Here is a 14,080-nt window from a genome sequence, read left to right as displayed (position 1 = left end):
GATCTAACATAATAGTGTGAGAGTCCAGTCCATAGTGGATCTAACATAATAGTGTGAGAGTCCAGTCCATAGTGGATCTAACATAATAGTGTGAGAGTCCAGTCCATAGTGGGGCCAGCAGGAGATCATCTTGAGTGGAGACAGGTCAGCATCGCAGAGACGTCCCCAACTGATGCACAGTTGAGTGGTCCACCCTGGGTCCCGTCATCTGTGGTCTCCGAATCTGTGCCCCCACTCTCCACGAAGGAGAGGGGGGCAGAGCAGAAAAGAAACGGCAGAAAATCAAAATCACTCTTCTTCAGAGGGTACAGAGAAATCAAGGAATAAAGCAAGGCAATACTTAGCAACTTGGTAAAGACTGTGGAAGACGGCTGGAGGTACACGACGAGACGATATGGTCTGGCAACAAGACAGGGGAAGACGAGGACTATATACACATGAGGGAGGGTGACACAGGTGGGCACAATCAGGCAATCAGGAGAGACATCAGACCAGTGACACAGGAGGAAGGGCAAGTGGCCTGACACGAGAGGAGGATTAGACTTTCAACATAAAAGAGGAAGTTTGCCAGACAACCCCAAAATAGGACTTCCGTCATCGGGGTGTGACAATTTCACTTTGAATATAACAAGTTTATATCACATATTAGTTTTACATTTTAAGTAGATTTTCTGACATGAACGAACTTTTGCACGATATTAATATTTTTTGAGTTTCACCTGTATGTCATCAATCTGTCTAAGTCGACAACCCATCAAAATTGACAATCGGGCAATGTCGACATCCTGTCTATGTAGACAATACATGCAAATGAAAATGACCTGGTGAGCCTGAACAAAAGACGGTCAGGTAATCAGGCAAACCCGTTTCACGGCCATCAACCTGTCAACACACTGCTAACCCAGACAAAATCCTTTAATCTCTAACATTTAATCACAATATATGAAACCAGTGCTTAAAGTAAATCCCTAACTGAAATAAATGTGCCAAATGTTCCAGCCAGTTCCAGTTGGCCAAACAAGAACTAAGAGACAAAAAAACACACCACCACCAAGGAGTGTTAGTGAGCGAGCTGAGCAGAGAGAGCAGCGAGCTCAACTAAAGGCTAAGGCTAGCATCAATCTTTCTAGCCAATGTTCAGCCTGTGGACAACAAAATGCACGTTTTATGCATGAGACTTTGTGCTTCAAGGGAAATGAGGAACTGTTATGCGATTTGTCTGACGGAAACATGGCTTAAGGACAGCATGCCTGACTTAGCTTTCCAAACTGACGGACTACCGCTTTTCCGGAGTGACCAAGACTTCCGATCAGGGAAAAAACCCGGAGGGGAGGTGGTCTCTGTTTTTATGTCAACAAAGGATGGTGTACAAAATGTAGACTTATAGGAAGCTACTGCTCCAAAAAAATATAGCATTTGACTATCTGCCTCTTGAGTTAACAGCTGTTTCCGTGACCATTATGGACATCCCACTGGGTGCCAATGCTAACTGGATCTACATTAAACCATTAGCTCTCTGAATAATTAGCACCCAGTGGCATTTCATGTGGTTGCAGGCGACTTTAACCACGTACAACTGACAGACACCCTTCCTAGATTCCACCAGCCTGTCACCATTCCAACACGTGAGAATAACTCACTGGACGTTGTGTACACCAAGATACGCGAAGCATACAGAGCCCTCTTCTTTGACCACATCTCCACCGTGTTTGTCCCTGCCTACTGTCTGCCGTCTGGTAAAACAGTCCGTGCCCTCAGTGAAGAAGTCACTATGTGACCCAGTAATGCAGACACACAAGATACAGAAGATTACCTGGAGGAATACACTTAATCTGTCCTGGGTTTCATCTCAAAGTGTGCTGATGATGTCTTCACTACCAAGACAAACACCGTCTACCTGAACGAGAAGGACTGGTTGAATACATAGGTGCGAGAACTGCTAAAGCCTAGGGTTGCTGACTTCAGGACAGGCAAAGCATCAAAACTCAAGGCAGCAAGAAGAGCGCTGGACACCTCCTGAGGGACAAATGGTCCAGGGTCACTACACCTCCAATCACCTTCGGAGCATGTGGAAAGGCATCAAGTGCATTGCTAACTACAACACCCGGGGTGCACAATGCCCAAATGACCCACTGTTCACAGTAAACTCAGCCGCTGTGAGGAGGACCCTGGAAAAGATTAACCCCCACAAAGCCGCAGGCCCAGACAACAACATCCCAGGGCAGGTACTGAGGGACTGTGCCCATCCCATCAACTGACTGAGATGCTAACGGACATTTTTAACACCTCGCTCCAATTATTCTCTGTTCCAACCTGGTTGAAAACAGCATTGATCATTCCTGTACTAAAGAGCGCCACAGTGACAGGTCTGAATGACGATCGGCGAGCAGCCCTCACCCTGAAGGAACTGGTCATGGACCTCCATCTGTGTCACTGTGAATCCTCACCAGTACGCCTACAGAAAGAACCGCTCCACCGATGACGCCATTTCATCAGTGGCCCACTCAGCCTTCACCCTCCTACATCAGCCTGCTCTTCCCGAACTTCATGCTCTTCCTGGACTTCACCTACACCTTCAACACCATCATCCCATAGACCCTGGTGAACAGCAGGACATGTTAAGGCTGAGTCCCTAACGGGGGAACTGGGTCCTAGACTTTCTGACCAACAAACGACAGATTGTCAGGATCCACAACACTGTCTCCTCTTCCATCTGCTCAGCACTGGCTTCCCTGAAAGGATGTCTGCTGAGCCCCTTCTTCTTCCCACTACTGACTAATGACTGTACTGCTTAACATCCCGGCTCTATTATTTTGAAGTTCGCGGATGTCACAGCAGTAGTGGGACGCATCACAGACAATGATGAGTCCGAGTACAAAGAGGAGGTAGAACATCTGGTGGATTGGTACAAAAGCAGCAAACTTTGCATCAATGAAAAAGATACCAAGTTAACGGTGGTGGAAAGTCATAAATCACCTTCCTCTCTGCACATCTGAGAAGCAGATGTGGAAATGGTCTCCAGCTTCAGATATCTTAGGGTTCATCCATCAAGGGACCGTACTTGGAGCCACAACACTTCCTGTCTGCTCAATAAGGCACACCATTGTCTCTACTTCCTCAGGAGGCTGTGGTGTGCTGGACTGGGGAGCTCCATCTTCAGGAGCTTCAACAGATGTGTGGTGGAGCGCACCCTCAGCAACAGCATAACGGTGTGGCACAGAGCCTGCACGGCTGAAGAGAGGAAGGCACTGCAGAGGGTGTTGAAAGCTGCTCAGAAGACGGTGGAGAATATCCTTCCCACCACCACAGTCATCTTCATCAGCAGATGCATTAAGAGGTCTCTCTGCATCACCAAGGATCCCAAGCATCCTGCACACGCTCTCTTTAAACCCCTCACTTTAGGCAGGAGGATGCAGGGCATCCAGAGAAAATCCACCAGACTGAGGAACAGTTCCTTTAGACTGTTAGATTGAGAAACTCCAATTGGTGCTCTGTTACAATCCCCCCCCATCCCTGCATGAGGAACACTTAACTTACTCATGAGTAACAATTTTTCTTCGATGTTATTGTTTCTACATTCTATTTGCATTACAAGATCCCAATTAAACATTTTTTTATTATGTTATATTTTATAATTATTCCTAATTACCTATGCTTTTTCAACCTACTCTATGTATATTGTATTTATTGTATTATTATGTACATACCATTGTTCTTGTGATACTCATTGGGCTAAATCTGGGACCCCATGTACTCGATTTCATGCCATGTCATATCTATCATGTATGCTGTTATGGCAATAAAGTTCCTTGAATCCTTGAATAAGGAAATATGAAACCTGAAAAATCTAATACAAATATGCACAATTCGAGAAGTATGATGTCAACAAACGATGTTAGCTTCAAAATCCCTTATTATCGCCCTTTATTTTTTATTTTATTTTTATGTCAGTGGTCAATCGCTATTTATTGTTTTCCATTTTGGTAATATTGATGATAGTCAAGTCAACTTGAGTCAGCCAGTTCAGACATAAACAGGTTCCACTGTATTCAAGTACAAAACCTAAACCAAGTGAAGTTGGCACGTTGTGTAAATGGTAAATAAAAACAGAATACAATGATTTGCAAATCATTTTTAACCTATATTCAATTGAATAGACTGCAAAGACACGTTTTGCAAATAATCATTAACTTAGAATTGAATGGCAGAAACACATTGCAAAAAAGTTGGCACAAGGGCATTTTTACCACTGTGTTACATGGCCTTTCCTTTTAAAAACAGTTGGGAACTGAGGAGACCCATTTTTGAAGCTCTTCAGGTGGAATTATTTCCCATTCTTGCTTGATGTACAGCTTAAGTTGTTCAACAGTCTCCGTTGTGGTATTTTAGGCTCCATATTGCGCCTGTGTTGCTCCAAAACCTGTATGTACCTTTCAGCATTAATGGTGCCTTCACAGATGTGTAAGTTACCCATGCCTTGGGCACTAATACACTCCCATACCATCACAGATGCTGGCTTTTGAACTTTGCGCCTAGATGGTTCTTTCCCTCTTTGGTCCGGAGGACAAACGTCCACAGTTTCCCCAAAACATTTGAAATGTGGACTCGTCAGGCCACAGCCCACTTTTCCACTTCGCATCAGTCCATCTTGGAAGAGTTTGGGCCCAGCGAAGCGTTTCTGGGTTTTGTTTTGTCTGATCGCTTTGCATAGTAGAGTTTTAACTTGCACTTACAGATGTAGCGAAAAACTGTAGTTACTGAAAGTGGTTTTCTGAAGTCTTCCTGAGCCCGTGTGGTGATATCCTTTACACACTGATGTCGCTTTTTAATGCAGTACCGCCTGAGAGATCCAAAGTCAGGGGCATTGCCGCTTACGTGCAGTGATTTCTCCAGATTCTCTGAACCTTTTGATGATATTACAGACCGTAGATGGTGAAATCCCTAAATTCCTTGCAATAGCTGGTTGAGAAAGGTTTTTCTTAAACTGTTCAACAATTTGGTCACGCATTTGTTGACAAAGTGGTGACCCTCGCCCCATCCTTGTTTGTGAATGACTGAGCATTTCATGGAAGCTGCTTTTATACCCAATCATGGCACCCACCTGTTCCCAATTAGCCTGTTTACCTGTGGGAGGTTCCAAATAAGTGTTTTATGAGCATTCCTCAACTTTCTCAGTCTTTTTTGCCACTTTTGCCAGCTTTTTTGAAACATGTTGCAGGCATGAAATTCCAAATGAGCTAATATTTTCAAAAATTAACAAAGTATACCAGTTCGAATGTTAAGTATCTTGTCTTTGCAGTCTATTCAATTGAATATACGTTGAAAAGGATTTGCAAATCATTGTATTCTCTTTTTATTTACCATTTACACAACGTGCCAAATTCACTGGTTTTGGGTTTTGTAGCTTGATATGGTGAGCAGGACTTCTTTGAATGTATTTTTTGCTCTACTTGATGATAATTCTACGTTTATTTTCATTGACTAGATGTTAAATCTTTTTGTCGCCGTCATCATGGATAACTTTGAGTACCTGACCAGAGATGCCTCCATTCTGGGCCCTCATCACCTTGACGAGTTCATCCGCGTTTGGGCCGAGTATGACCCTGCTGCCTGGTAGGTGCTTCTACTGTTTGTTGTTGCCATGTCATGCTTCAAGAGGGAGGATTTGCTTAAGGCCTCTGAGTTCCAGACAAATTATTTAATGTCATGAAGTCGGAAGGAGCTAAATCACATTTTAGCAGCAGGGTGAAAGACATAAAGCCTTAGCTCTGTGCAAGCTTGTTAGAGTGACAAACCCCACGCTTTCATGACAGATCCTGGTAAATCCAGTGACTCATTACCTACCCAACACTCTAAAAGTGCTCCATCAGTCTCGGGGATGTGAAGGGAACACATTTCTTCCAACTGGTGGGATAATACAAATGTTGTTTTCACAATTATCCATATAAAGAGGAGCAAACTAAACTGGGCAGGTGCTTTGTTCCACTGTATATTTTCAAATGGATAAGTTTTATGTCAAGTTATGTACAGTCAAAGCTGTTTATAGTGACCACTTAAGGCAGACCTGGGCAAATTAAGGCCCGGGGGCCACATGCGGCCCGTTAAGCTTTTCAATCTGGCCCGCCAGACATTCCCAAATAATTGTTTTAGATCTTTAAGATGGAAAGTGTAGCTGCCATTATGATGTGCAGTCATGTTTTCTAATGACCGTACGTCTTGGACTATATAAAGTACTTCAGTGGTTGGAATCTGCACTTTTGCATGATATTTTAGTGACTAGTGTTGTCCTGATACCAATATTATTTCGATACTTTTCGGTACTTTTCTAAATAAAGGGGACCAGAAAAAATTGCATTATTGGCTTTATTTTAACAAAAAATCTTCATATGTTGTCAATATTCAGTGTTTTATCGTTCATAGAAAAAAATACAATTCCATTCAGTTTTTAAGGCGGTCTGTCATAACATGTTTAGCATTCAATCAGACTTCATTGTGAGGTTTTGTATTAGTGTTCATAAAAATACTGTAGATTTACTAGCCCCCAGACACATTTTTTTCTCTAAATTTGGCCCCCGAGTCAAAATAATTGCCCAGGCCTGACTTAAGGTAAACAGCAAAAGTAACCACAGGTTGCCATGACGAACTTACATGTTTGATATTATGGAAGAAAGCACAACACAATTCATACTGTTATGGTTATACGTTCATATTAAAAGTTTACCCTAAAAAGAGTAAACAATGAAAACATTATAAAAAAAATTCCACTAAGGTTGATTACGCTGCAGGAACGATACTGTACATTTCCATTATAGTCATAAGTTATCTGCTATTTTACATCTCTACTCTATCACAATTATGACACTACAGAGCTCTCAGCTGCATATAAACAAGTTTCTATATACAAACGTATAACAAGTCTATATTTTTGTAATTTATATACCAAATATTACTGTATATTGCAAAAAATTAGTCTGAATTTAACACTTGAAATCTGAATTATCATATAAACAAGTTTCTATATATAACAAGTCTATATTTTTTTAATTTATATACCAAATATTACTTTATATTGCAAAAATTAGTCTGAATTTAACATTTGAAATCTGAATTAATTGTCACCCTAAGAACTGGAATTGGTATGAATTGTGAACATTCCAAACAACACTAAAAATTAGCAGTTAAATCTGATCCCTCTTTTTTAGCGAGACCAAGTAAAATATGTCGACATCTTCCAATATGAACCTTTTTCCCTGTTTGTTTTTCTTAGTGGTAGAAATGTATCGAATATCAAGAATAATCAAGTTATCAATTAAAACACAGTTAATAGCCTTAAACCTTTTAGGGAAAATAGTTAAAATGGGCAATGATTTTTCTAATAGCATTTATTCTTTCTTCTTATAAATGCACATAATATTAAAATTGCACGTTTACAATCGGAGCATCACTATTTATTCCTTAAATAAATAAAAAAAAGAGTTAAGATGTCGTTGTGGCTTGTGCAGCCCTTAGAGACACTCGTGATTTAGGGCTATGTAAGTAAATTTTGATTGATTGATTGATAAAATGTTAACCTGTGTAGCAGAAAACCAGGAAATAGCTAATAAATAAAGAACCAAAAAAACTAAAATACTCTGATGAAGTATGATAAATTGGTGACAATGTATTCAATAATTTAACGCATATATATTTGAAAAGGTATTAATTGATTTTTGTTCGAACATCTCGCATTAATATACACACTGTAGATGCTAACATGTCTTCAAATGTGAGTGAATACAGCATTTGTTATGCAAGTCAAACATCAAAGATGGCATTAGTTTACAAAGTAGATGCTCTTTTTGTTTGCTGCTCTTAAATATACTAGATTCTTTCTGGTTATGTTGTATTACTGATGTTGGGACATTGTGAAATGCTTACTCCGTTTGACATTGCAAACATTTCACCACGATGGCTGTCTTTTTCCAATTTTAATTGATCACAAAACCTTGGACAGCTTCTCAAATCTTCTTTGGGCTCCTTGCTCTCTTTCCACCTTGTCGTTGTTTTGTCTGAGATTCATCGCTCTCATCACTTCACTGTTCCTAACACATTCACACACACACACACACACACACACACGCACGCACGCACGCACACCTTCTTGAGACCTACCTCTTTAGGACCACCCTTTTTAGATATATAAAGATTTGTATTTACAACATTAATAATATATACATACTATGCAAATATAAAAAAGCTTGTTGTGAAAAATTAATTGGAATTTCACAAGAAAAAGGTGACAGTTTCACAAGAACAACTTAGAATTTTGGCAGTAATATAATAAAAGTCGTAATTTTACTCAACACAAGTCAACAATTTCCAAGAAAAACTGAACATGTGTGCAATATTATGATACAATTTTGAATTTTACTCAATAACAGTCGCAGTTTTACAAAAAAAGCTTAACATTTTGGCAATTTTATGAAAGGAGTCGTAATTTTACTCAAAAAAAGTCAACATTTTATTAGAAAACTTTTAAATTTTGGCAATATTATAATAATATTTAGAAGGTCATAATTTTACTTTAAAGAAGTCGACACATTGTGAGAAAAACACTGCTTTTAGTTCATTTCTTTTTTTTGTTTGTTTGTTTGTTTGTATTTGCTTTTTAATCTTCATTATTTATTTCAAATTATTACAGTATGTCTCTATATACATATTTATTTTATGTTTTTTATTAATTTTGGCCAAAGGGGACGCATTTCAATTTCTCACACACACACTTGTTATTACATACACTACCGTTCAAAAGTTTGGGGTCACATTGAAATGTCCTTATTTTTGAAGGAAAAGCTCTGTACTTTTCAATGAAGATAACTTTAAACTAGTCTTAACTTTAAAGAAATACACTCTATACATTGCTAATGTGGTAAATGACTATTCTAGCTGCAAATGTCTGGTTTTTGGTGCAATATCTACATAGGTGTATAGAGGCCCATTTCCAGCAACTATCACTCCAGTGTTCTAATGGTACAAGGTGTTTGCTCATTGGCTCAGAAGGCTAATTGATGATTAGAAAACCCTTGTGCAATCATGTTCACACATCTAAAAACAGTTTAGCTCGTTACAGAAGCTACAAAACTGACCTTCCTTTGAGCAGATTGAGTTTCTGGAGCATCACGTTTGTGGGGTCAATTAAACGCTCAAAATGGCCAGAAAAAGAGAACTTTCATCTGAAACTCGACAGTCTATTCTTGTTCTTAGAAATGAAGGCTATTCCACAAAATTGTTTGGGTGACCCCAAACTTTTGAACGGTAGTGTATGTATATTTAAAACCAACACACAGTCAATTTGAAAAATCCTTCCTTTTTGGGCCGACCCTCATTTTGATAAATTTCACCACCAGGGGTGCAAATGAGACATTCTCTATTAGATGCAATGGTTTTCCCTATAGGGACCATGATTTCGGTCCTAACTTGTTCACCGGTCCTCATGGAAGGTACTTTTACTTGTTGATATCTCAAGAAGGGTAGACATACAAGAACACACACACACACACACACACGCACACACACACCCGCACGCTTTCTTCAGACCTCCAAAAAATGAAAAATGGAATTTCACAAGAAAAAGCTCACAGTTTCACAAGAAAAACCTTGAATTTTGGCAGAAATATAATCCATCCATTCATTTTCTACCACTTGTCCCGGGGTCGCGGGGGGTGCTGGAGCCTATCTCAGCTGCATTCGGGCGGAAGGCGGGGTACAACCTGGACAAGTTGCCACCTCATCGCAGGGCTAAAATTGTCGTAATTTTACTCAACGCAAGTCAAAATGTTACGAGAAAAACTGAACATTAGTGCAATATTATGATAAAAGTTGGAATTGTACTCAACAGTCGCAGTTTTTACAAAAAAAGCTTAACATTTTGGCAATTTTATTAAAGGAGTCGTAATTTTACTCAACAAAAGTCCCATTTTATAAGAACACTTTAACAATTTGCCAATATTATAATAATAATCTGAATTTTTACCTGGCAAAATATGACAAAAGTCATAATTTTACTCAAAAAATGTCAGTATTTTACAAGAACAACAAAAAAATGCCAATATTGTGATAAAAGTCGGAATTTTATATGACAAATGTCACCGTTTTGCATTAAAAAGCAATAATTTTACATAAAAAAGTAATAATTTTACGAGAAAATATTGCAATATTGCAGAAACAGAAAGAATATGAGAAATTGTTCCCAATTTTATAAAAAAAAAGGCGACACATTGTGAGAAAAAGTCTGCTTTTAGTTATTTTTATTTATTACATTTTTTTGTTTGTAATTGGTTTTTAATCTTCATAAAATTATTACAGAATGTCTCTATATACATATTTTTTTATTTTTTTAAATTAATTTTGGCCAAAGGGGGCGCATTTCAATTTCTCACACACACTTGTTATTACACATGTTGACCAGAGGGGGAGCACTTTTAAAACCAGTCAATTCGAAAAATCCCTTCTTTTAGGGACCACCCTAATTTTGATAGATTTCACCACCAGGGGTGCAAATGAGACATTCTCTATTAGATGCAATGGTTTTCCCTATTGGGACCATGATTTCGGTCCTAACTTGTTCACCGGTCCTCATATGGACGGTACTTTTCCTTGTTGATGTCTCAAGAAGGGTAGAAATACACACACACACACACACACACACACACACACACACACACACACACACACACACACACACACACACACACACACACACACACACACGCACACACACGCACACACACACACACACACACACAGAGGCACAAACAGAGGCCACATCACCCACAGCACGACCTGTATCACCATTAGGGTACCACTTGCATGTGTGCTCTATTGGAGCAGTTTTGCAGAAACAATGTCTGCGTATCTTACTCATCCAAGCAACAAAATGCAAATAGAAGCTTTTTTCTAATCGAATTAATTGTTGTTGCAAAATATTCACAAAAACTTTAATTGAAAATGGGATCATCCAAAAAGTGGGGCGTAGGAACATCAAGGTGCCTCTGTATTGTGCTCAAATCTGTTGTTTGTACTCATCCTATTCATTGCTGAGGTCCTCAGCCTGAAGACTAACACTATTAATCATGTCTTATCTTTTTCAGTGGAAGGATTTGCTATCAAGATATGTACAAATTGTTGCGTTTTATCTCACCTCCCCTGGGCCTGGGGAAGAAGTGTCCAAGCAGGGTGGCCTATAAGGTTTGCGCTCACTCACAGTCCTTTTGTCTTCAAAGGGAACTGTGATGATTTGGACTGTGGAATGTCTTGTTTTCCAAAAAAAACAACATTAGCATACATGCATACAAAATATGCATTGATCCCTTACTAACCACGCTGGCAGCTAACCCAGGCGAGTCCAGGAAACAATGCCACAAGCTCGGCTCATACAAAATACATATTATTTTGCATTTTAGAGTCGTGCAATGTGTGCTTTGTTTCCACTTGGGTTACTGCTCATGTATTTCAGCACAGTAAGGAGATAAAGGGCACCTTAAAAGAATACTCCATCTGCATGTCTGGAAAAAGTGAACATCAATAAAAGTGTCATCACTTATGATAGGATATTTAAAGGCCTACTGAAATGAAATTTTCTTATTTAAACGGGGATAGCAGATCCATTCTATGTGTCATACTTGATCATTTCGCGATATTGCCATATTTTTGCTGAAAGGATTTAGTAGAGAACATCGACGATAAAGTTTGCAACTTTTGGTCGCTGATAAAAAAGTCTTGCCTGTACCGGAAGTAGCGTGACGTCACAGGTTGAAGGGCTCCTCACATTTGCACATTGTTTACACAAGCAGCAAGAGCGATTCAGACCGAGAAAGCGACGATTACCCCATTAATTTGAGCCAGGATGAAAGATTTGTGGATGAGGAAAGTGAGAGTGAAGGATTAGAGTGCACTGCAGGACGTATCTTTTTTCGTTCTGACCGTAACTTAGGTAAAAGGGCTCATTGGATTCCACACTCTCTCCTTTTTCTGTTGTGGATCACGGATTTGTATTTTAAACCACCTCGGATACTATATCCTCTTGAAAATTAAAGTCGAGAACGCGAAATGGACATTCACAGTGACTTTTATCTCCACGACAATACATCGGCGAAGCACTTTAGCTACGGAGCTAACGTGATAGCATCGTGCTTAACTGCATATAGAAACGGACGAAAAAATAAGCCCCTGACTGGAAGGATAGACAGAAAATCAACAATACTACCAAACCCTGGACCTGTAACTACACGGTTAATGCTGTACCGCCTGGCGAAGCCTAGCAATGCTGTTGCTAACGACGCCATTGAAGCTAAATTAGCTACGGGACCTCGACAGAGCTATGCTAAAAATATTAGCTCTCCACCTACGCCAGCCCTCATTTGCTCATCAACACCCGTGCTCACCTGCGTTCCAGCGATCGACGGCGCGACGAAAGACTTCACCACGATGATCGGTGCGGTCGGCGGCCCGGAGACGGAGGAAGTCAACCCAGACAAGTGAGGACAGCGGCGCGGAGGCGGACGGCGTTGTAGCTTTCGACGACACCCCGGCCGCCATCAGAGTCGGCAAGAAATGATAAATGATAAATGGGTTATACTTGTATAGCGCTTTTCTACCTTCAAGGTACTCAAAGCGCTTTGACAGTATTTCCACATTCACCCATTCACACACACATTCACACACTGATGGCGGGAGCTGCCATGTAAGGCGCTAACCAGCAGCCATCAGGAGCAAGGGTGAAGTGTCTTGTCCAAGGACACAACAGACGTGACTAGGATGGTAGAAGGTGGGGATTGAACCCCAGTAACCAGCAACCTTCCGATTGCTGGCACAGCCACTCTACCAAGAAACATATATTTCCCCAAAGTTACGTACGTGACATGCACATAGCGCCACGCACGTACGGGCAAGCGATCAAATGTTTGGAAGCCAAAGCTGTACTCACGGTAGCATGTCTGCTATCCAACTCAAAGTCCTCCTGGTTGTGTTGCTGTAGCCAGCCGCTAATACACCGATACCACCTACAGCTTTCTTCTTTGCAGTCTCCATTGTTAATTGAACAAATTGCAAAGGATTCACCAACACAGATGTCCAGAATACTGTAGAATTATGTGGTGAAAACAGACGACTTAAGCTGGCCACCGTGCTATTCCAAAATGTCTCCTTCAACCCTTGACGTCACACGCAAACGTCATCATACCAGACGTTTTCAGCCGGAAGTTTCCCGGGAAATTTAAAATTGCACTTTATAAGTTAACCCGGCCGTATTGGCCTGTGTTGCAATGTTAAGATTTCATCATTGATATATAAACTATCAGACTGCGTGGTCGGTAGTAGTGGGTTTCAGTAGGCCTTTAAGCTCTACATTCAAATACATGTCTGCTTACAAAATGATCATATGCACTGTTTCTCACAGTGTATTTGTGGCAGGGGGGGTGCATAGGACATCATCATCCGATTTGCATGATTGGATCATGACACATGTTTTTTGACTGATAGAGCAAAATAACATACCGTATTTTCCGGACTACAGGGCGCACCGGATTATAAGACGCACTGCCGGTGAAATTGTCTATTTTCGATCTTTTTTCATATACAAGGCGCACTGGATTATAGGTCGCATTAAAGGGGTCGTATTATTTGTATTTTTTTCTAAATGTAAAACACTTCCTTGTGGTCTACATAACATGTAATGGTGGTTCTTTGGTCAAAATGTTGCATAGATTATGTTTTACAGATCATCTTCAAGCCGCTTTCTGACAGTCGCTTCCGGATGCGCCGTTTTGTGGGCGGTCTTATTTACCTTCTCCCCGTCATCTTTGTTGTAGCGGTGTAGCGTGCAAGGACGGGAGTGGAAGAAGGGTCAAAAGATGGAGCTAACTGTTTTAATGACATTCAGACTTTACTTAAACCAATAACGGAGCAGCATCTTCGCATCCGGAAACAACAACACCGTAAATGTGTCCCGTGAAAATCTGTCCGACTAGAACTCTAATAACTAAAGTTCCTTGGGTGAATAATGTAAACTCACTGTCATGATCCATGGTACGGATCATGTTTT

The 14,080-nt window shown here is 40.3% G+C and overlaps 1 protein-coding gene across 3 annotated transcripts in view; it reads left to right on the top strand.

The window, feature by feature from the left end:
- The window catches only part of cacna1bb (calcium channel, voltage-dependent, N type, alpha 1B subunit, b), a 402,467-nt gene that overhangs the window by 337,578 nt on the left and 50,809 nt on the right, over positions 1 to 14,080 (top strand). For all 3 annotated transcript variants that reach the window (XM_062031560.1, XM_062031561.1, XM_062031559.1), the window contains exons 37-38: positions 5,486 to 5,613; positions 11,130 to 11,226. In XM_062031560.1, coding sequence (XP_061887544.1) covers positions 5,486 to 5,613; positions 11,130 to 11,226 — 225 coding nt within the window. The remainder of the gene's footprint in view (positions 1 to 5,485; positions 5,614 to 11,129; positions 11,227 to 14,080) is intronic.

The sequence above is a fragment of the Entelurus aequoreus genome, linkage group LG21 (assembly GCF_033978785.1).
Source record: "Entelurus aequoreus isolate RoL-2023_Sb linkage group LG21, RoL_Eaeq_v1.1, whole genome shotgun sequence".
Taxonomy (NCBI): Eukaryota; Metazoa; Chordata; class Actinopteri; order Syngnathiformes; family Syngnathidae; genus Entelurus; species Entelurus aequoreus.
This window is presented reverse-complemented; position numbering and strand designations above follow the sequence as displayed.